We start from the raw sequence: 22,693 nt of genomic DNA, 5'->3' as shown, positions 1-22,693 counted from the left end.
ACACTGAGATCCGAGTCGACTCCCGCAATGCCCGAGTCGACTCCGAGACAGCGCGACCCCAAAAAGACAGAAGACCAAATTGTTGTCTCTGAGACGCGAGTCGACTCCAAGATAGCTCGAGTCGACTCTAAGGCAGCGCTACATCAAAAAGACAGAAGGCAGTGTTTCGGAAACTGAGCCGAGTCGACTCCGGAACAGTTCGAGTCGACTCCAAAACTGGACGAGCCAAAAGACAGAAGATCGGGAGTTCGGGCTCTGAGCGCCGAGTCGACTCCCAGTATTTCTGAGTCGACTCGAGTGAGCCAAGTTGAAGAATACATCCATGGATTCCTTGGCATGAGCCGACTCCAAAAATGCCAAGTCAGCTCCAGACTCTGGGGAGTCGACTCCGGGTTAAGTCGAGTCGACTCCCAGTCGAAAAGACCACTTTAATTCAAATCTGGAACAGTTGCCAAGCCGACTCCAGAAAAGCATGAGTCGACTCCCGCTACAGCCGAGTCGACTCCAGATCGCGCGAGTCGACTCCGACCCTAACGGAAACATTGTCAGGATGTGCAGAATGTGCAGAACGGCTAGAAAAGTGTGTCTAACGGCTAGTTTCCGTGGGGAATGGCTTAAATAGCCACAGAGGACTGTAGCAAGGCAATAAGGAGAGACTCCATTCAAAGCAAAAGTGATTTTCACCTACCAAAGCCTCTCTAGAGAAATTATAAGAGAAAGAAGGAAGAAGTGCATTGAAGTCCATACTCCCAACGTCTTCTTCGCATTCAAGGCTCCTCATCTGACAGCAAATCTTCTTCCCACTCACGAGGAGATTGAAGAGTTCGAGAAGCCTCCTTCCTCAAATCTAAAAATCTGTTTGAGGGCTTCTAACTCTTCTTTAGTTATATTGTTTATATTTGCTTTTCAAGAAGCTATTCCTGTATTCTTTATAAACTGTTTTCTTGTCACTTGATTCAATCGGGGGATTGAATCAAGGGTGTAGAGGTTGGTTGGTGAGCCGAGGGTAAAACCAACGTGTAAGGGTTCGATTGTGATCCCGGAAAAACAATCGGGTGGTTCTAGTCGGTGAGCCTGGGAAAACCGACCGAGTTCGTTGTGACCTCGTAAAACAACAAGTTGGGTTGTGAGCTTGTAAAACAATCGGCTGTAATCCGAGGGGTTATAGTGAATTCCTAAGTGAGACTTGGGGAGTGGATGTAGGAGCAAGGGTTAGCTCCGAACCACTATAAAAACATTGTGTTTGTGATTGCTTGTGTCTCTCTCTCTTACTCTCATTTCACTCACAGCACATAGCAACTAATTAATCATCTTGCAAAAGTATTAATTAGTCATCCACAAACGTTTTAATTGCAAAATTATTTTAAAACCCAATTCACCCCCCCCCCCTCTTGGGTTGTCTATCTGGGCAACAAGTGGTATCAGAGCCTAAACTCTTCTACCCTAAGAGTAAAAGATCAAAATGACAACCCCATTTGGATCTTCCCACATTGAGGGTCAGTCCACCCAAAGACCCCCATTCTTTAATGGATCCGACTACTCATATTGGAAGGCTAGGATGAGAATATTTATCCAAGCCCAAGACTATGAGATGTGGACCATTATATTAAATGGACCATACATCCCATCCATCTATGTAGAGGGTGTCACTGTACCCAAACTTGAAAAGGATTGGGATGACCATGACATGAGGAAGGCACAACTCAATGCCAAAGCAATGAATGTGCTTTACTGTGCATTAGATAGGAATGAATTCAATAGGGTCTCTACTTGCAATTCTGCAAAAGAGATTTGGGATAGACTTGAAGTGATCCATGAGGGCACGAATCAAGTCAAAGAATCCAAAATAAATATATTGGTTCATAAGTATGAACTATTTAAGATGGATTCCAATGAAACAATCACTTGCATGTTCACTAGATTTACTGATATTGTCAATGGCCTAAAAAGCCTTGGTAAAAATTATACTAACAGTGAGCTTGTCAGGAAGATTCTTCGTTGTCTACCAAGGTCATGGGAAGCCAAGGTGACGGCAATCCAAGAAGCCAAGGACTTGAACAAGCTTTCACTTGAAGAGCTTCTTGGATCCCTAATGACGCACGAGCTAACAATGAAGCAACACAGCGAAGAAGAGTCCTCCCATAAGAAAAAGGTAATAGCTCTCAAATCTACATCATCTAACAAAGACTTGTCTTGCAGTAGCAGCAGTGAAGAAGAAGATCATGAGGGAGATGATGATGAGGCTCTTCTCGTGCGCAAGTTCAGAAAATTCATCAACCAAAAGAAGTCCTTTCATCAAAGGAGAGGCCCCTCAAATTCCTATCGCAAGGATAAAGGTAAGGAAAGGGAAAATGAGGGGATTGGATGTTATGAGTGCAAGAAGTCGGGGCACATCAGAGCTGAGTGTCCTTTACTGAAAAAGGAGAGCAAGTACAAGAAGAAGAAAGCCCTTGTCTCCACCCTATCGGACTCCGACGCATCATCATCATCATCGGATGAGGAACAAGAAGAAAAGGCCAATTTCTGCTTCATGGCCAATGAAAATGAGGTAACATCCGAAACGCATCTAGATTTTACCTTTGATGAACTGTATGATGCATTTAATGAATTAATGATTGAATATAAGGCTATAAATCTTAAGAATAAAGAGCTAAAGCTAGCTAATCAATCTCACCTACATAAATACGATAAATTAGTTAAGGATAAGGACTTTATCACCAAAAAAAATTTAGAACTTAAGACAAGCAACCAACTCTTAATTCAAAAAACTAATACCTTGAGTAAAGATAATGAAAAACTAACTAAGGAAATTTTAGAAGTTAAAAACAATAAACAAATCTTAAACGAGAATCTCACAAAAGACTTGAACATTCTAAAAACGAAAAAACAAACACTAACTAAAGAACTTGAAAAATACAAACCTTTGGTTAAAAAATTTACATATAGTTCTGAAAAATTGAATACGATACTTAATAGTCAACGAGCTGTATTCAATAGAGCTGGTTTAGGATATAAACCTAAAAATAAGCAAAAACTTCTTAGTAACTTCTTTGTTAAAGCAGGAGAAAGCAAAACTAAGAAAATAACATGTTTTTGCTGTGAAACATTAGGACATAAAGCAAATGTGTGCGATTATAGAAAAGAAAAAACTAAAAGAAAAATTAAAAGGGTTTGGGTTCCAAAAGGAACCAACATTACTAACCATGAAGGACCCAAGAAAACTTGGGTACCTAAAACTATATGATTTGCTTGTGTAGGAGTGTCTTGCAGCCAAGGTCGACAAAAATTGTTGGTATTTGGACAGTGGCTGCTCAAGACACATGACGGGAGACAAGGATCAATTCTTCACCCTTGAAGCTAAGAAGGAAGGTGCTGTGACTTTTGGAGACAATAACCAAGGTCACATCATTGGTATAGATAAAGTACAAATTACCCCTTCAACTTTTATTGATAATGTTCGATATGTTGATGGTCTTAAGCATAATCTACTAAGCATTAGTCAATTGTGTGATAGAGGTTATGAAGTTATGTTCAAACCATCACTATGCATAATAACAAACTCAAATGACAATAGTTTAGTATTTAAAGGAATAAGACGTCGGAATGTCTATGTTGTAGACCTTGAGGATCTTGCCAAACATAACCCATGTTTAGTTGTTAATGAAACTAAGGATAATAATGCTAATTGGTTATGGCACCGTAAGTTAGGTCATGCAAGCATGGACACAATATCTAAACTAGTTAAAAGAGATTCCGTGATAGGTTTGCCAAAACTAAAGTTTGAAAAGAATAAAATATGTGAAGCTTGTCAATATGGCAAACAATCTAGAAACTCCTTTAAATCCATAAAGTGTGTCTCTACCTCTAGACCTCTAGAATTACTACACATGGATCTATTTGGACCAACTAGAACCACAAGTCTAGGTGGAAATAAATTTGGTCTAGTTATTGTAGATGATTTTTCTAGATACACTTGGGTCATGTTCTTAGCTCATAAAGATCAAGCTTTTTCAGTGTTTAAGAAATTTCATAAGGAAGTAACCAATGCTAGAGATACATCAGTCATAGCTATTAGAAGTGACCATGAAACCGAATTTGAAAATTATTTATTCGATGAGTTTTGTAGTAAAAAGGGGACAACTCATAATTTTTCTGCACCTAGGACACCACAACAAAATGGAGTTGTGGAAAGAAAAAATAGAACTCTAGAGGAAATGGCTAGAACCATGTTATGTGAAAGTAACCTCCCTAAGTACTTTTGGGGAGAAGCCATCAATACCTCATGTCATATATTAAATAGAGTTTTATTGAGACCCATTATAAAGAAAACACCTTATGAACTTTGGAAAAACAGAAAACCAAAGGTAAATTATTTTCATGTCTTTGGATGTAGGTGTTTTGTTCATAATAATGGGAAAGATAATCTAGAAAAATTTGACTCTAAATCTGATGAGGGTATATTCTTGGGGTACTCTACAACTAGTAAAGCCTACAGAGTCTTTAACAAAAGAACCCTAGTTATAGAAGAATCCATACATGTTGTTTTTGATGATTCTAGTGATATCTCTTCTAGTAAGAGAGTTAATCTTGATGATGATGCTGAAATTCTTGAAGAAAAGATAGATGAGATGACATTACAAGATGATAATCAAAAATTAATTGGAAATGCATCATCAAGCCAAGAGGCTAATATGGATCATGGGCTGACTAAGGCTTGGAGGTTTGCTCACGGGCATCCTAAGAAATTAATTCTAGATGATCCATCTCAACCTGTTAGGACTAGAGCATCTCTTAGGAACTTAAACAATCATCTAGCCTTTGTTTCACATTTTGAGCCCAAACTCATAGAAGAAGCTGAAAAATATGTAAATTGGATAAATGCAATGCAAGAAGAATTAAATCAATTTACTAGAAACAAGATATGGAATCTAGTTGAACGACCTTCTGAATATTCAATTATAGGCACCAAATGGATATATAAAAACAAACTTGATGAAAATGGAATTGTAATAAGGAATAAGGCTAGACTAGTAGCAAAGGGGTATAATCAAGAAGAAGGTATAGATTTTGATGAAATCTTTGCTCCTGTAGCTAGACTCGAGGCAATTAGATTATTATTAGCATTTGCATGCTCTAAGGATTTCAAATTATTTCAAATGGATGTAAAAAGTGCATTTTTAAATGGGTATATTAATGAGGAGGTGTATGTAGAACAACCTCCTGGTTTTGAAAATCATCAATATCCTAATCATGTGTATAAACTGAACAAAGCACTTTATAGGTTGAAACAAGCACCTAGAGCATGGTATGAGAGGCTTAGCAAATTCTTACTAGAACATGAGTTCTCTAGGGGAAATGTAGATACAACATTATTTCTAAAGAAGAAAAACAAAGATATGTTATTAGTGCAGATTTATGTTGATGATATTATTTTCGGTGCTACTAACAATCGCCTCTGCGAAGAATTTGCTGACTTGATGCAGAGTGAGTTTGAGATGAGCATGATGGGAGAGCTGAACTATTTCCTCGGGCTCCAAATCAAACAATCTGAAGAAGGTATCTTCATCAATCAAGCCAAATACATCAAGGAGATGCTTAAGAAGTTTGATATGGAGGGAAACAAGTCAATCAGCACACCCATGAGCTCTTCATGCAAATTAGACCAAGATGAATCAGGTAAATCTGTAGATCAAAAGCTATATAGAGGTATGATAGGATCCTTATTGTATCTAACTGCAAGTAGACCTGATATCATGTTTAGTGTTTGCATGTGTGCTAGATATCAGTCTAATCCTAAGGAATCTCATCTAATTGCAGTCAAGAGAATCTTTAAATACCTAATAGGAACAAAAAATATAGGTCTATGGTATTCTAAAGAATCTAGTCTGAACTTAATAGGATACACAGATTCAGATTTTGCTGGATGTAAACTTGATAGAAAAAGCACCAGCGGGTCATGTCAATTCCTAGGAGAAAACTTAATCTCATGGTTTAGCAAGAAACAAAACTCGGTTGCATTATCTACTGCTGAAGCTGAGTATGTAGCTGCCGGAAGTTGTTGTGCTCAAATCATGTGGATCAAACAACAATTGGAAGATTATGGCATTAAACAAGATAAAATTCCCATTAATTGTGATAATACAAGTGCCATTAATCTAACTAAAAATCCAATTCAGCATTCAAGAACTAAACATATTGAGATAAGACATCACTTCATAAGAGATCATGTAATGAATGGTGATGTGACACTTCAATTTGTTTGCACTGATGATCAATTAGCTGATATCTTCACAAAACCCTTGAGTGAAGAGAGATTTAGTGTGCTTAGGAGAGGATTAGGAGTGATTGATCCATCCTAGTAATATTCTCTTCTAGCTCATTGATTTTGATGATTAGATTGTGCTAAATATAGAGTTTCTTATCTATGATCATCAAATCAGATCATAACTTAGTGATTTTTCCTCATTCGGCACGAAAATAGCATGATTTTTAGGTGCGTGCCAGAGTTCGAGACGACTCGAGTAAGTTTCAGAGTCGGCTCGTAAGGGGGAGTTGACTCGCCCATATACGGGAGTCGACTCGAGATCAATGGCAGCATAAGGGAGTCGACTCGCATATAATTGGGAGTCGACTCGAGGTCAATAGGCGCATAAGGGGAGTCGACTCGCGCATATTTTGGAGTCGACTCGAGGTCGAGTCAACTCGAGACTTACAGGAGTCGACTCGCGGTCGGGATCCGAGTTTTTAACCCTAATCCAAGCGTTTACTCAACACTTCTATTCACCGCCGCCACTGTTCACAAACCCTAGAGCCGACTCCGAGATCGTCTCCGGCCGCCCTTAGGGTTTTTTCCGTCGATCTTCCTCCTTTCTTTAGGTTCATTCCCCTTCCCTAGGTCAAAATGCCTCGTAAGTCGGTTGTCCGGAAGAGGCCCCAACCCGCGACCGGTGCCGAGCGACGTTCCAAGGCTCGGAACGATCCCGCGAGGTCACAACCTCCGGCTCGTTCCCCGCCGAGGGCGGTTCCCTCGCGGCCGTGCGCCGGAAAGGCGGTCTCCACCGGGAGATACGTCGATTTTGACTATCTCTCCCGGGAGGGCTTCACCATAGGAGAGAGGTTGAGAGCCCAGGGTTTAGAGTTCTTCTGCTCCTTAGATCTCCCTACATACCCTGGTCTAGTTAGGGAGTTTTATGGTACTGTGCATAGGGGCAATGGTGGGATAGAGGGAACCGTAGCCGGTGTCCCATTATTTATTTCCGAGGATTTCATAGCCCAAATCCTCCACCTTCCCCAAGTAGGGGTATCTCCCACACACCCCGAGGATAGGACTGAGGCCCTTACGGCCATTCTAGGGAGTCCACCTCAGTCCTCCTTAGATGAGGTGTCCGCGAGCTCACTTTCTGTTGAGATGCGGCTCCTCCTTAGCATAATTTCTAGGTCATTATTCCCTAAGACCGGCCGATTCGATTTTGTGTCTGAGAGGGACTTAGCCCTCATGTACTACATTCTCCAGGACACCCCCATCAACTTTCCCAAGATGATCTATAGATATCTATGTGAGCCACTAGATAGACCTAGGCTCACCCTCCCCTATGGCATGCTATACACACTTATTTTTAGGAAGTCCGAGATTCCTATTCCTGAGGGGGAACCCTCTCGCGCATTGCGATGGACAGATCGCATGCGTGAGGAAACCCTACACAGGATGGGGTTTCGTAAGGTAGAGGGAACTTGGGTTAGGAAATCATCTACCTCCACACATATTACCAGACATTCCCCCAGTTCTGACCCAGATTCAGATTATCCTGCCTTTGCCTCCACCTCAGCTCCCACCACTTCAGCCGGACCCTCCTCCTCAGCTCCACCTACTCAGCCCATGGAGGTTCGCATTTCTCCTGAGCAGCTCTGGGAGTTGCGGCAGGAGATAGTGAGGGATCTTCGGGACGACCTGCTGAGGGAGCTCCGAGGTCCAGCGACTGCTCCCTCCCCTGCACCCTCTTCTGCATTGGTTCCTTCCCTGTCAGCCGTGACCGAGATGACGGCCCATCTGCGGGAAGAAATCTACAATGTCAGGAGCCTGATACAAGCCCAGTTCTCTAGCATGAGTGATGTCACACGCACCACACGGCAGATGCGAGATGACATCCGACAGGATATGGGCACCACTAGTCAGGGGGCCGAGCGCTTGGCGAATGTGCTCATCGCCAAGCTGGACACACTTCAGCAAACTGTGACCGAGCTCGACACGACACACAGCAGGGCCACCTCGGCCATTATCAGACAGTTAGAGCACGTCACCAATGCGGTCACCCTACTCATGGAACAACAGTCCAGACAGCCCAGGGGAGCCGCATCCTCCTCGAGGAAGCCTTAGCTCTTTTTGTATTTTGACATGTATTTACTGCTTTACTTATTGTATTCACAAATACATATACATCAATACAATGAGTAGACAATTTTCTTCAATATTGTGCACATTTATCTCTACTTGCTTGTGTGTTCTGCTTACCTCCTTTTTGATACGATGACAAAAAGGGGGAGAAATATTTAATAGATATGTAAAAGGAATCAAAATGAAAATCAAAAAAATTAAAACATAATTTGTTCTTAGTGGATTTGATACCTCGAGGCTCATTATCTCTCTGTTGGGGCTCCTAATGGAGTAATCTCCAGAATCTATTCAAGGGATATTCGGAGATTAGTTGAATCCTACTGAAGAACAAATTGACAGGTTTTTCCTCTAAAAACCAAAAATTTCAGTTCAAAAGTTTCAATACACTAAAAGAAAATTCAGAAAATCAAAACAAAGTTGAATGCATATGTTGAGGGGGAGAATCTGAATTTTTAAGAAAGCAAAATCATTAAATATATATAAGCCAAACAATTGATTGCATGATATGAAGGCTTATATAATTCCAAATGAAAGGGGGAGCTTTAACTCCAAAATTTATTGTTTCACACCTTTCAAGTTTGGATAAATTAAATAACCAGACATTTGAATTCATTTCGAAATTGTATTATAAATTTCCTTGGTTGTTGAGCAATTCACTTTACATATACTCAATGTTTTGTCATCATCAAAAAGGGGGAGATTGTGGAATGATTGATTGTAACCCTATTTGATTTTGATGAGCTCAAAGCATTTGAGTATATCTTATGTTTACTAATGAATTCAATCTAGTGTTTCAGTGATATCCCTGTAAATTTATGGTTAAGAGTCTCTAGATTTGGTTCAAGACAATTTGGATAAGTTAAGAAGTCTATATGAACCATGGTCTGAGACTCGAGTCGACTCCGGAATAGTACGAGTCGACTCCAAGCGTATCAGAAGCATTGGCACAGGCTCGAGTCGACTCCGGAATGTTACGAGTTGACTCCGACTGAGAACAGACAGATGAACAGAAAGACTCAATTCAAAATCTGTCAGCGAGTCGACTCCTGAAGAGCGCGAGTCGACTCCGAAGCTTGTCGAGTCGACTCCGGAGTAGTATGAGTCGACTCCAGGGAGTTACAGACAAAAAGTCAGAGAGCAATTCTCGACCCTGAGAGCCGAGTCGACTCCTGAGAAACGCGAGTCGACTCCGATGGTTGGCAGGTCGACTCCAAATAAAGCGAGAGTCGACTCTCAGTGGTATTCAAGGCAAAAGTCAGAGAGCAGTTTTTCGGACACTGAGATCCAAGTCGACTCCCGCAATGCCCGAGTCGACTCCGAGACAGCGCGACCCCAAAAAGACAGAAGACCGAATTGTTGTCTCTGAGACGCGAGTCGACTCCAAGATAGCTCGAGTCGACTCCAAGGCAGCGCTACATCAAAAAGACAGAAGGCAGTGTTTCGGAAACTGAGAGCCGAGTCGACTCCGGAACAGTTCGAGTCGACTCCAAAACTGGACGAGCCAAAAGACAGAAGATCGGGAGTTCGGGCTCTGAGCGCCGAGTCGACTCCCAGTATTTCCGAGTCGACTCGAGTGAGCCAAGTTGAAGAATACATCCATGGATTCCTTGGCATGAGCCGACTCCAAAAATGCCAAGTCAGCTCCAGACTCTGGGGAGTCGACTCCGGGTTAAGTCGAGTCGACTCCCAGTCGAAAAGACCACTTTAATTCAAATTTGGAACAGTTGCCAAGCCGACTCCAGAAAAGCATTAGTCGACTCCCGCTACAGCCGAGTCGACTCCAGATCACGCGAGTCGACTCCAACCCCAACGGAAACATTGTCAGGATGTGCAGAATGTGCAGAACGGCTAGAAAAGTGTGTCTAACGGCTAGTTTCCGTGGGGAATGGCTTAAATAGCCACAGAGGACTGTAGCAAGGCAATAAGGAGAGACTCCATTCAAAGCAAAAGTGATTTTCACCTACCAAAGCCTCTCTAGAGAAATTACAAGAGAAAGAAGGAAGAAGTGCATTGAAGTCCATACTCCCAACGTCTTCTTCGCATTCAAGGCTCCTCATCTGACAGCAAATCTTCTTCCCACTCACGAGGAGATTGAAGAGTTCGAGAAGCCTCCTTCCTCAAATCTAAAAATCTGTTTGAGGGCTTCTAACTCTTCTTTAGTTATATTGTTTATATTTGCTTTTCAAGAAGCTATTCCTGTATTCTTTATAAACTGTTTTCTTGTCACTTGATTCAATCGGGGGATTGAATCAAGGGTGTAGAGGTTGGTTAGTGAGCCGAGGGTAAAACCAACGTGTAAGGGTTCGATTGTGATCCCGGAAAAACAATCGGGTGGTTCTAGTCGGTGAGCCTGGGAAAACCGACCGAGTTTGTTGTGACCTCGTAAAACAACAAGTTGGGTTGTGAGCTTGTAAAACAACCGGCTGTAATCCGAGGGGTTATAGTGAATTCCCAAGTGAGACTTGGGGAGTGGACGTAGGAGCAAGGGTTAGCTTCGAACCACTATAAAAATATTGTGTTTGTGATTGCTTGTGTCTCTCTCTCTTACTCTCATTTTACTCACAGCACATAGCAACTAATTAATCATCTTGCAAAAGTATTAATTACATCCACAAACGTTTTAATTGCAAAATTATTTTAAAACCCAATTCACCCCCCCCCCCTCTTGGGTTGTCTATCTGGGCAACACAGTTAACATTTTCGGGAACACAGTTAACATATTGTCTGTGAACACAGTTAACTTGTCTGGGAACACCGTTAATTAGGGTGCTCATTACGGAGTCGACCCCAGTATAAGGGAGTCGACCCCAGTCTAAGGGAGTCGACCCCAGTGAATGGCGAGTCGACCCCTTAAGTGGCACAAAGCAAAGACAGAGAGCAGCTCTCAACAGCCAGAGCCTAAGGGTCGACCTCAGGCACACTGGAGTCGACCTCGGGACATAAGGGAGTCGACCCTTGAGAGTGGCTGGTGTGCCAGAGTCGACTCCAGTCTAAGGGAGTCGACCCCAGTGATCGGCGAGTCGACCCCTTAAGTGGCACAGAGCAAAGACAGAGAGTAGCTCTCAACAGCCAGAGCCTAAGGGTCGACCTCTGGCACATTGGAGTCGACCTCGGGACATAAGGGAGTCGACCCTTGAGAGTGGCGGTGTGCCAGCGTCGACTCCAGTCTAAGGGAGTCGACCCCAGTGATCGGATTGTCGACCCCTTAAGTGGCACAGAGCAAAGACAGAGAGCTGGTGTGCCAGCGTCGACTCCTGAATTAGGGACTCATGGCGAACAAGTGTCGACCCCTGAATTTAGGAGTCGAACACAGGAATGTAATGTTGAAGACAGTTTCTCAAACTCCGACACGCTTTATGAAACCAGAAATGTTGATGCATATCATTGTTAGTTTAGTGCGGGTTGATAATGTTACGATGAACTCGCACTGTACAATCATATGGACTTTTCAGTTAAGCGATGAGCATGACAGGAAGTTGAAAAAATTGCCAATCAATATGGACTTTGATCTCAATAATGATATATTTCTGAAAATGTTATATTACACAGAATATGAAAATTACAGTTGGACAAACATTACGGAGAACATGTTAGCATCCCTCATATGCCATGAAAATTTTGAAATAATTTTCAGATTGCAGCGGAAAATCATATGCGGGATCCGTTCATCGCATGAATGTATTTTAAAAACCTTTCGTTTGTAGATATATTAGAATTAAATTATTTTAAACTATTTTAAAATTATTAAGAAGATCAGATCTTCACCTTGTGCGGGTAGATGGTCTCCGCAAATCTGATTTACGTGGATTTGTAGAAGGTTCGTTGGAAGCCGCACACGCGTCCGGCCTCTACAGATATCCACACGAGGTAGTGAGTCGATCGAAGCCTTTGGATCTCCCCGGGGTGCTAGCTCCCTTGCAGAGAAGGCTAATGATGGCTGATATCCTCTCCTTTGAATCAACCTTCGATTGCCTTGAGAGGAAGAAGAAGAAGGAGAGATCTAGGAAGAGGAAACAAAGCTCTTTGCAGCCTTTTCTTTTTCTCCTGCGCTGGACCCAAGAAAGAGGAAGAAGAAGGCCACGCCACCCTTTCTTTTTCTCCCTTTTCTCTTGCAGATGAAAGGAGGAAGAGGATGGGAGGTTGCTGCCGTGATCCCTCAAAAAGAACCATAGAGAGGAGGGGCCGTACCCCTCCTTTTCATTTCGTTTGGGATAAGATGAGCTCCTATTTTTAAGGAGCTCATCTTTATCCTTATAATTAGGCAGCAAGGAGGGGCTTACGCCCCTCCTTTTCCTTCCACGTACTTCCCAAAGGGAGGGGCGTGGGCCCCTCCCTCTAGTCCATTTAAATCAGCCCCCACTTAATCAAATTAAGTGGGGAGGATTGGGTTCAATACTTGGGTTCAATTCTATTCCAAATAGAATTAGGTGCATGCATTTCCTTTTGTTCCAAATCCTAATCCAATTAGGATTTAATTGAACCATGACTCTATTGAACTCTTCAATCCTAATCCAATTAGGAGTCATGAAATTAATTAGATTAAATTTAAAATTAATTAGGACTTAAGAAAATCCTAATCTAATCAGGACTTGTTCAAATTTCAGCCCTAAGACAATTAGGACTTTAGAAATTCTATTCCAAGTAGGACTCTAATTTAATTTGAAATCCTAATCCAATTAGGACTTCATGAATCCCACTCCAAGTAGGACTCATGATCAAGTTCAATTAATTAAATCCAATTAATTAAATTAAATTGCAATCCGATTGCAATTATTCCTTCTTCCAACCACTAACTCTTAGCGGGTTTTTCAATTTATCAATCTAATTGATCATTTGTGATCCTAATCACATTCAACCATCGGATCGGTCAATACCTCTAATGTTATGTCCCAAAATAAATAATGTGTCTGCCAGATTGGCTTCTAGGGCATACATCTAACAGAACACATTTACAATCAAGTTTTACAACTCATTAGCATTCATGTGATACAAGAAGTAGTCTATGATTTCTCTGTACAAGTCTTCGCATGTTACATTGACCTAAACCTATCACTGGCAACGCTCCCGGAGTGTAATAGAATACTTCCTGCAGCCCAGCTCCTGTATAAAGATGGATCCTTCAATTCCTCCTGCAATGGTCTCGTGCTGCCTCGGGTAAGTCCCTCTGCAAACATAAGCATATATGCTCCGCAGTCGACACTATCATTTCATTGTTGTGCACATTGTCGAATTTCAGAATATGCTAATTGAGGGATACGAAATCCGACATAGTCATTTAGCCACGATCTCACAAAAGATGCCTGCAATAATGTGAAGAATGCAAAATTTTAAGAACATACCTATGATAAAGAAAGAAATCAGTAATATCAAATTTTACAAGTGATACGAACATATCTAACAGCCTCCACCCCAACGTCGAAACTCCACAAGGAGTTGTAGCATTCGAAATGCTACTCCTTCAAGTCCAGAGAAAGTAGATACCAATGCCATCCCGTATTCATCGGAATGAAAAGATATCTACATTTTTGAAGATCGGCACATCTGAATTCCCGAAGCCATGTTTGAATACTGGGCACCGAAGACTCTATGATTTTTTTGGTAACATCAGTGGTAATAGAGAGGTGATCCAATGGTACTTTCTAGAGCACGACAGCCTGCATACAATTTATTTGTTACAGCCCCGTTGGCACGCTGAATTTCAATTGGAAAAATGTAAGGACAACATCGTGAGCAGTAAGTCAAAACCTGGATCTCGCAGCGCAAATATAAACACGGATTGTCAATAATCTCAGTAAACGCACGAGGCAGAAGCTCCAAAATGCGAAAGTACACATTGATTACCTGTACGCAATAAAAGAAGTACACAGTCAATACCAAATTATATTCCTCCAGTAGTACTTCATTGTACGAGCATACGTCACTCCGTAGTGGCTTGTCATGCAGGAGCTGCACTAAGGCATCAAGGTTGCATGAAGGTTTGGTACGATCTTCGTCCTCCCATATTATATCCCTACATAATTCAAATGATTAAGCAACTTTCAATGCGATAATTGTGAAAAACGGTTAGTTAATATAATTAACTTACCCAAACTCATGTTCTTCAAGGAAGAATTTAATAGCTTCTTCATAGTAAATAGGGAGAATACCTGTCCCCTTCCAATGAAAGCTACGTTTCAGTGCCACTCTCTCAAGATCATTAACTTTAGTGGACGGCACTATATGCTAAGTTCAATAAATGGTGAAGACAGATATTAAGGTTAGGAAACTTAACTGTATACACTTAGCAAATTCAATATGGATAAATAAACACATATGGACGAGACAACATTTCTATACCGCTCTCGGGGGGGAGGTTTTCTCCCATGTTGGAGCAGATTTTTGGAGCTCCATTAATGAACTTGTCGGTGGGTCGAATATGTTGGTTGACCGAGCGGGCGAATCCTCGGTATCAATGGAGTTTTCCGTACAAACCTCACCTATTTGGGCAACTTTGACCCTTTTTTTAGCCCTTTTATAAGTCTTTGGCTGATGTGATATGGCCTTTGCTTTCTCCGATGGCTTGCGCTCGCGTGCTCCCAGCTTCACGCGCTTGCATAAGGAGGAGACATATGAGCTGGGAGCTCCAGCTTTCTTTTTAGCTTCAGCATCAGTGGACCAAATAACCTGATAAGAAAATGCATTTCAAGACAATTTATACTACCATTCTATAAACTGCGAACACTACGTACCAAAAAATTACATACCTCCACCGAATCAGCACTATGCTGCATATGATCTTTCTGAAGAGCATCGTCGTGAATAGGTGGATCAACTATAGTATGCTCCTTCACATAACCAAGGAAGATCATATTTAAATCAAGCAAGTCGATTCATACTAGAACTGATAGTTAACTTGTCAGACCTTATACAGAGGAAGCATGCTTACCTCAGCGGGAACTGTAGCATGCTCCCCAGGTTCGTCATCAACCAAAAGGCCCTTATCTCGTAGGACCTTCCCTATTGTCGACACCCTCTTATCGAGATGTTCTATGCGGGTATTCTCAACATCCCCAATAGGATGAGGATCTGGTAAACTAAAGCCATGTTGTTGCAAACACGTCTCAAGCACTGTGATACGTGTGTGAATTCCCCGCAATGGATGTCGATCACTTTGGCTGGATGACGGAATCTAAAACAACACAATAATGAATGTGGTGTATGAATATTTTTGTTACTGTAGGCATACATCCATGTGTGCAGACTTGAACTATGTGCCGGCAAGTGAAAAGTGCATGCCAAATCAAGCATGCCTTTAACTGTGTTTGGAAATGCTATGTCACAGTAAGCTGCTAATACCTGAGTTCCGACATGCACGGATTGTTGATGTTCTGTCTCCATACGCCTCTCATCAGGCCGTAGTAATTGTGGCCTTCCTTGCGAGAGAAGGTGCAACTCCTCCTCTCTTGGTTCTAGCTTCTCAATAACCTAAAGCATGCGAACAATTAAATTTACGTACAAGTTAAAATATTTCCAATGTAAGAATTCAACATTCAAACCTCAAATCGTTTTAAATTTTTCATAACATCCGCAATCACATCCACCTTGCGGGGGAATGGGGTGTTGGTCCAGCGTACGAGACATGGACATATGAACGGTGGCCGGTGTCTTCCAACAATGCTGTTGGCATGCTCAACAGCCCATACCTGCCAAAAATGCATGGTAAACATCAGATTACATCTAAATATATATATCGTAACAATGATATTTAAAAAAAAACATCTTATGATGCTTACCACCAAGGCGACCGTGCAGCCATCCATGTATCTACCAACCCCTTGGCCTGTGGAGTTTCTAGTCTTCACACTTTCGGCTAGACTAGGTATTTGCTGCCAAAGAAAAGAGAAAACGGCAAGACCTCAACTATACGAACCTAAGCGGTCTAAATCATCAACAAATGAACATAATGTCTTAGGGACATAGTAGCGTACAGTTGGAAAGAGGATAGTCCCAAAAAGATAAAGAACCCATAATTTTGTAAAATCCTCCACATCCTGTCGACTGCTCTTACCGACAAGGACTTGTAATCTACTTTTAATTGCATCTCTAGTAGCTTTCTGGTGGTCACCATCAAAAAACCGGGTGATGAGGTCACATGTAACCCTCCCCTTCCTATGCAGTTGCACCTCATCACCCGTGGCACTCAAACCAAGGATTAGTGCGAAATCAGTCCCTACAAAAGGCACTATAACCTACCAAGCCAAAAACCCTCCTGAACATTATCCCAAAGGGAGAGCAATGTGTCCAAGACAAGCCTACTCTGTTTTATATACGGTAGACCTAGCATGTGCCCAAATGGAGTGCCACGAATTCTATCCTTCTGTTCATCAGACATAACTGGGATTAAGGTGACCACAAAATTTACAAAATGGGTGAAATAATACCTTCCGTTAACCATATTACTCGGGCCAACAGAGGATTTTTTGCCGCTACCCTGCTTTGGGGCCATCTTAGATTTCTGCATCACAAATATAGTTACAAATAGGTATTTTTAATAATATCAACAGAAAATAAATCATCCTAAAAACTAAAACAAATAACACAGTTAGCAAGGAATAGAAAAATTTTTCCACAACAAATATCTCAAATGTGCTACCACAACCTCTCTGTCCATTAATTCGGCAAAAGAGTGCATGACCATTCCAACAACTATCTGGAATGCCGTACAATACTGCATATCACGTCTGTGTTCAATGCATTATTCGACAAAGTATGCGGTGACAAACCTGTTGAAGGAATGCAGAGACGACTCAGGAAAGGTTAGAGAGACCGATGTCCACCTAAGCTTCCGCAGTGATACGAACAGGGCGAAGTCGGTTCCAAGGTCGACTCCGAGGCTGGACAGAAAATATCTCCTTGCTCCTTAGAATTGGGTCGGAAGGGTTCTACTTTTCCAAAAGGGGAACGGCTTAACAGGGGAAAAGAAGAAGATCGAGTACCGTTGGAAAGTGGTTTGCAGTTCTAGGGTTTGAAACCAGGGCGTAAAAATCAAGCGGAATCGGGCGAGATTTTTATGGAATTTTTTCCGTCGGAAGAGAGGATTAGGATACGAAGATTGGGGACGAACGAGGGCCGGAATTGGTGAAGTTTGAATAGGGCTCGTTCAAATGAACACAGAGCATACGAGGAACGAGTGAAGAGGAAAAAGCTCAGGGGTATTTTGGTCTCCTTATGGCATTTCATATGTCAATGGACTGCTTATTAAAAGAACAGTCAACAGGGACTATTCGTTATAAACGGGTCAAACTTTGGACCGATAAGCAACTTCCCCTTCTTTATTTCAGATGGGGGGAGGAGGACTCCGGCGTTACAGTGGCAAGCGGGGTGTCGGACACGTCCTGGATCTCCGCCACCTCCTCCACCAGCATCGATGGATCGGCCCTGGAATCGTAGTGCTGGATCACCAGAACCGACGCCGACGTTGAGAACTCCGAGCACGCCAGGTAGCTTCCCACGGGACCCAGCTCCAGGCAGTCCGTCCGCTCCACCAGTCGCAGCACCCCGGACTGCGGCGACCTCCCCACCAGAAAGAGGTTGCACCGGCCCAAAGCCTTGATGGCCCGCACGACTTCGGCTCGCTCTGCCACCGCCTGCTCTTCGTACTTGACGGACGACGAGTCCTCCGCAGCCTTGGTTGCCAAGTCCGACAACGCTGCCACGTCGGCGGCGCGCTCGTCGGCGTCGACTTCTGCAGGGAGACACGGCAGGAGGAAGCGGACGACGGTGAGCGCGATGCCTGGGTGCTCGGCCATGCGGGCGCCATAGGCGAGGGCCTCGCGGTCGTCCGGACCCCCGAAGAAGGGCACGGCGATGGTATAGGAGACGTCGCTGGCCAAGACCTGGACTGCGCCGCCGAGTCCGCGGTCGACGAGGATAGCGACGGAGCAGGGGGCGTGGCGAAGGACGCGCTGGTTGACGTACTGGAAGGCGGTGCCAAGGGACTCGAGGGAGCCGTCCAGACGCTGCGTCTTATGGAAGGGAAGTATGATGACGGCGGCGCGCTTCTGGAGGGCGCTGGCGACAATGTCCTCGTGCATGGTGTGGATGTCGGAGATGGCGGTCATGGGCCGGATGGCGACACTGCTAAGCTGCTGGTAGGCCTCGAAGGCCACCACCACCTGGTCGCCGTTCCCCGCCGCTCCACGGCTGACTTTGTTCCAGAAGGGGAGCCCATTCCGGCGGGCCTTGTGGACCATGGAGATGGCAGAGGAGCGCTCGGATAGCTCTATGAGGTGCATGGCGTAGACGGTGACGCGGCGGCGGCGGGTGCCGCGGGAGGACTCGATCAAGTTGATCATGGTGGGGATGTTGCGGTTGCCGTGGAAGCAGGCCAGCACGCGGAGCTCGCTCTCGGTGTCGGCCCGCTCCACGGTACGGTGCTTGTAAGGCGCCGCGCGCCGGGCCGGCTTGTAGATGGCCACCACGATGGGCGTGGTGATGAAGGTGGTGAACAGTGCCATCAGTACCAGGATGGCGAATGCCTCGTCGTTCAGCACCTGTCGAAGAGTTACAAACCGATAATCGGGTGGGTCAGCGAAGCGAAAGGAAGAAAAAATTAAAGGAAAACATAAATTGGACATAACGTAACATAGCGCGATTAGTATTGAGTCACCACCTTGCGGTCCTTGCCGATGTTGAGGACGATGAGCTCGACGAGGCCCTTGGTGTTCATGAGGAAACCGAGGGTGAGGGCCTCCCGGGCGGGTATCCGAACGATGAGGGAGACGATGACGGTGCCGGCGATCTTGCCAAGGCAGGCGTTGGCTATGACGAGGACGAGGAGGCCCCAGGAGCGGGCCCCACTGATAGTGGCGACGTTGGTCTTGAGGCCGCTGGACACGAAGTAGAGCGGGAGGAAGAGCCCCGAGATGAGATCCTCCACCTTCTCGATTAGCACCCCGGCAAAGGGCCCGTCCTTGGGAACGATGATGCCCACGACGAAGGCCCCGAAGAGGGCATGGATGCCGATGGTGTCGGTGACGAAGCCCGCCGCCAGGACAGTGGCGAGAGTGGCGCAGATGTAAGCCTCCTTGACAGGCTCGCCGTCGGGTGAGCGGCAGGCCATCCATGCGAGGGCAGGGCGGAGGAGGAGGGCGGCGAGGGCGACGAAGGCGGCGCCGGTGAGGAGGACCCAGAGGGATATGAGCGGGGAGCCGGAGCCGGAGAGGGCGATGGCGAGGGCGAGGAGGATCCAGGCGGCGACGTCGTTGACGGCGGCTGCGGACATGGCCATGCGGCCTAGATCGGTGGTGAGGAGCTTGAGCTCGGCGAGGATGCGAGCGAGGACGGGGAAGGCAGTGATGGAGAGGGCAACGCCCATGAAGACGAGGAAGGGGCCCTGGCGGGTGCCCTTGACGACGGTGGAGCGGAGGACGACGGAGGTGCCGATGCCCAGCACGAAGGGGAGGGAGATGCCCGCCAGGGCGATGGCCAGAGCTTTCTTGCCCGTACGCCGTATGGCCCGGAGGTCCAGTTCCAATCCAACGAGAAACAGAAAGAACAAGAGCCCGATGTTGGCGACGGTGTCCAGCACGGTGAGGCTCTCCTTGGGGAACACCGAGTTCAGGAACCTCTTGCTGCGGCCTAGGGCCGAGGGGCCCAGCAGGATCCCACCCTGCGGCAATCCATGTTCGACGGCAAACTTTAATCACATGCATATAATAAATAAACAAACAAACAAACTAGCCACGGCGGCGCCAATAAAAAGATCTAAATTGGATTATATCCAGGTCTATATGGCTATGTAATTCTGTTTCTGGTTGTCTTTCTGAATAGTCCAAGAAATACGTCTTTTGCAGTTAGTTTTATTCCTTTTGAAAGAACATCTTTCTTGGCAAGAGCTATGTGCCTTCAAAAAGATATCTCTTGGAGCTGCATCTTTCCCTCAAAAGATTTATTTCTTCGTAATAATTGTATCCCTCCTGAAAAGACATATTTCTTGGTAAAGTATCTCTAGTTGTGTCTTATTGAAAAGGGTATTTTCCTTGTTAACAAGTGCAATAATCACATTATGGTTCTAGTAAGAGCTGGGAAATCAAACAATAAACTAAAGGAGTCAAAATGTCTAGATTATTATTCTTAAAATTTATTAAATACAACTTTGTTTATTCAATTAACTGATATAATTTTCTTTTTCATTTCAGGTTGACAATCTAATTTTATATTTTATTTGTAATTTATCAAATATGCATTGTACATGTAATGTTTGGTAGTTGTAATAAATAAAGTTCCAAAGGGCCCTACTGTGTGGGTATACAAGCTTTATTGAAACCTTGATAAGAATAGACGAATATCCAAAATATAAGACAAATAAGCAACCACGCAAGTATCATAGTAAGAGGACCTGCGTGCAATTTAGAGCCATTTATCCAACCCATCGATTTGTTAGATTTATAATATTTACTTAACGATATATAGCTTATATTATCATGCTGCTTGCTTTGGTATGTTACTAGGAGATATTTTTAACTATCAGCAAGTTTTAGTTGCTTGTTATGGTAAAATAAACTATAATAGAAAGATAATAATTGTTAAAGGAGGAATACAAAGTCACGGATATGTAGCCGTGGCAGGTGTTTTCCGCAGGGTATCGCATTCCACTTGGAGCTGTGGCAAGACTCGACTCTAAATAATTAACGAAAAAAGGTGGTGTGTATTATATGAAAATAAGAAAGCTATCGAGCAAGGAAGATCAAGCCACCTACAACGAGAAGGTGATCCTATAATGACGTGGTTCTCGGACAAGTAGAGGATGGAGGGATTTGTTAATTCCAGAACAGTTAGTAGTCGACCCTTCTAGAGAGCAGTGTTTCGTGTTCTATTATTTAGTTCATCAATTAGTTCAAAGGTAGGAAGAAAAAAAAAAGAGGAAAGAATAAGCGATGGAAAAAATATCGGCCTCCACTCGTAATAAAAGTCTTCTTTGTATTTGTTATTCCTCAACAGGTTTTCTCTCCATATGTATAGTGACGGCGCTCGGGACATTTGCTCCCAACGTATACATGTATTATTCAAAGCGAGGAAGAAGAAGAGGGAGGAGGGCTCTACCTCTATGATCATGCTTATATCTTGGAAACAACTGAGCAAGATAACAATCCCGGTAGGAATCTAAAATCTGTGATGGAGTCTTATCAATCCCTTGGTTGCTTGGGTAATCATCGTCTAAATAATATTTGACAGGGTGGTTTTTCCTCTCTTTTCATAAAAAAAACTTAGCAAGATAACAGTCAGCTAGTTAAAAACACGAGAGAGAGGGTCGCGAAAGAAAAAAAACGAAAGAAGAAAAAACTCACGATGATCTCGGCGATGACGCGGGGCTGACGGAGAGGCCGGAGGAGAAAAGCAAGGGATCGGGTGACGACGACCACCAGGCAGATCTGGAGAATGATCAGCGGCAGCGCGTGGTGCAGTGGGCTGTCCCCCTGCCACGCCCCATCCGACGTTGCCTTCATCGGCGCCTTGCATGCTATCGTCGTCGCCATCTCCGCCACCTACCTGTTTTTCTCCGTGCCTGCTCTCTCTCTCTCTACTCCACCACCGCCCGCGGCTCTCCCTGTATATATGTTGATTGCGGAAAAAAAATAAAGAAAAGACCGGCAGCCTCCTTGATATGAATTAGTGACGATCAAGAGACGTTTGATTAATCGATTGGATCGAATAGAATGGATATGGAGAAAGAATTGATTCAGTGGAAACTAATAAAAGAGAAAGGACTGATAGCTACACAATGACAGAAAAGGAAGTGGCATTGCCTACCTCTCTATCGATCTTTAGGAGTAGCAGGGGATGGCGGTGACCGCCTATTAGTTGTTGCTGTTGAGAGAAATTCCAGGAGAGATCGGGGGAATTCTACGTGTGAACTGAACTCATACCAAACTAGTTGTAGGTCTTTTGGGGGCAGTTGATGAAGGGCAATGGGCGATGGGGCTGGGTGTGTGGGTGTCTCTCTCTCTCTATTTATAGCCTCCAAGTCCACGAGCAGCCATCCCTGATAAAGTCTTGACGTGGCACCCGCTAGGTGTTTTTGACCCAGCGCTAGCCCGCGACTAGCTTAAGGGCCCCCCCCGAGTTACAAATTACACCAACGTTGACTCTCTCTCACCCCCTCTCCCTCCATCTCCGGACAAAGTTACGTATGCGGACGCCCGCATGTCCAGGTTCCTCCGCTACGCCTTCTCGTTTCAATCCATCAAAGGAAGGACTTCGCGAACGAGGACGATCGGGAAGCCACTTTGGCGAGCGGTCCGTGGATGGTGGCCGGTCAGC

The 22,693-nt window shown here is 44.1% G+C and overlaps 1 protein-coding gene across 1 annotated transcript; it reads right to left on the bottom strand.

Moving 5' to 3' along the window:
* Positions 1-16,855: 16,855 nt before the first annotated feature.
* LOC120108197 (cation/H(+) antiporter 19-like) lies at positions 16,856-22,350 on the bottom strand. The gene is made up of 4 exons (XM_039121768.1): positions 22,184-22,350; positions 21,721-21,980; positions 19,044-20,042; positions 16,856-18,924 (listed from the first exon to the last, which is right to left on the bottom strand). The coding sequence occupies exons 2-4, from the start codon at positions 21,907-21,909 to the stop codon at positions 17,704-17,706; spliced, it is 2,409 nt and encodes an 802-aa protein (XP_038977696.1). The 5' UTR covers positions 21,910-21,980; positions 22,184-22,350; the 3' UTR covers positions 16,856-17,703.
* Between the last annotated feature and the right edge of the window lie 343 nt (positions 22,351-22,693).

The sequence above is a fragment of the Phoenix dactylifera genome, unplaced genomic scaffold, assembly GCF_009389715.1.
Source record: "Phoenix dactylifera cultivar Barhee BC4 unplaced genomic scaffold, palm_55x_up_171113_PBpolish2nd_filt_p 001220F, whole genome shotgun sequence".
Taxonomy (NCBI): domain Eukaryota; kingdom Viridiplantae; phylum Streptophyta; class Magnoliopsida; order Arecales; family Arecaceae; genus Phoenix; species Phoenix dactylifera.
Note: the sequence above shows the minus strand (reverse complement) of the source record. Positions and strands in the feature narration are given on the sequence as shown.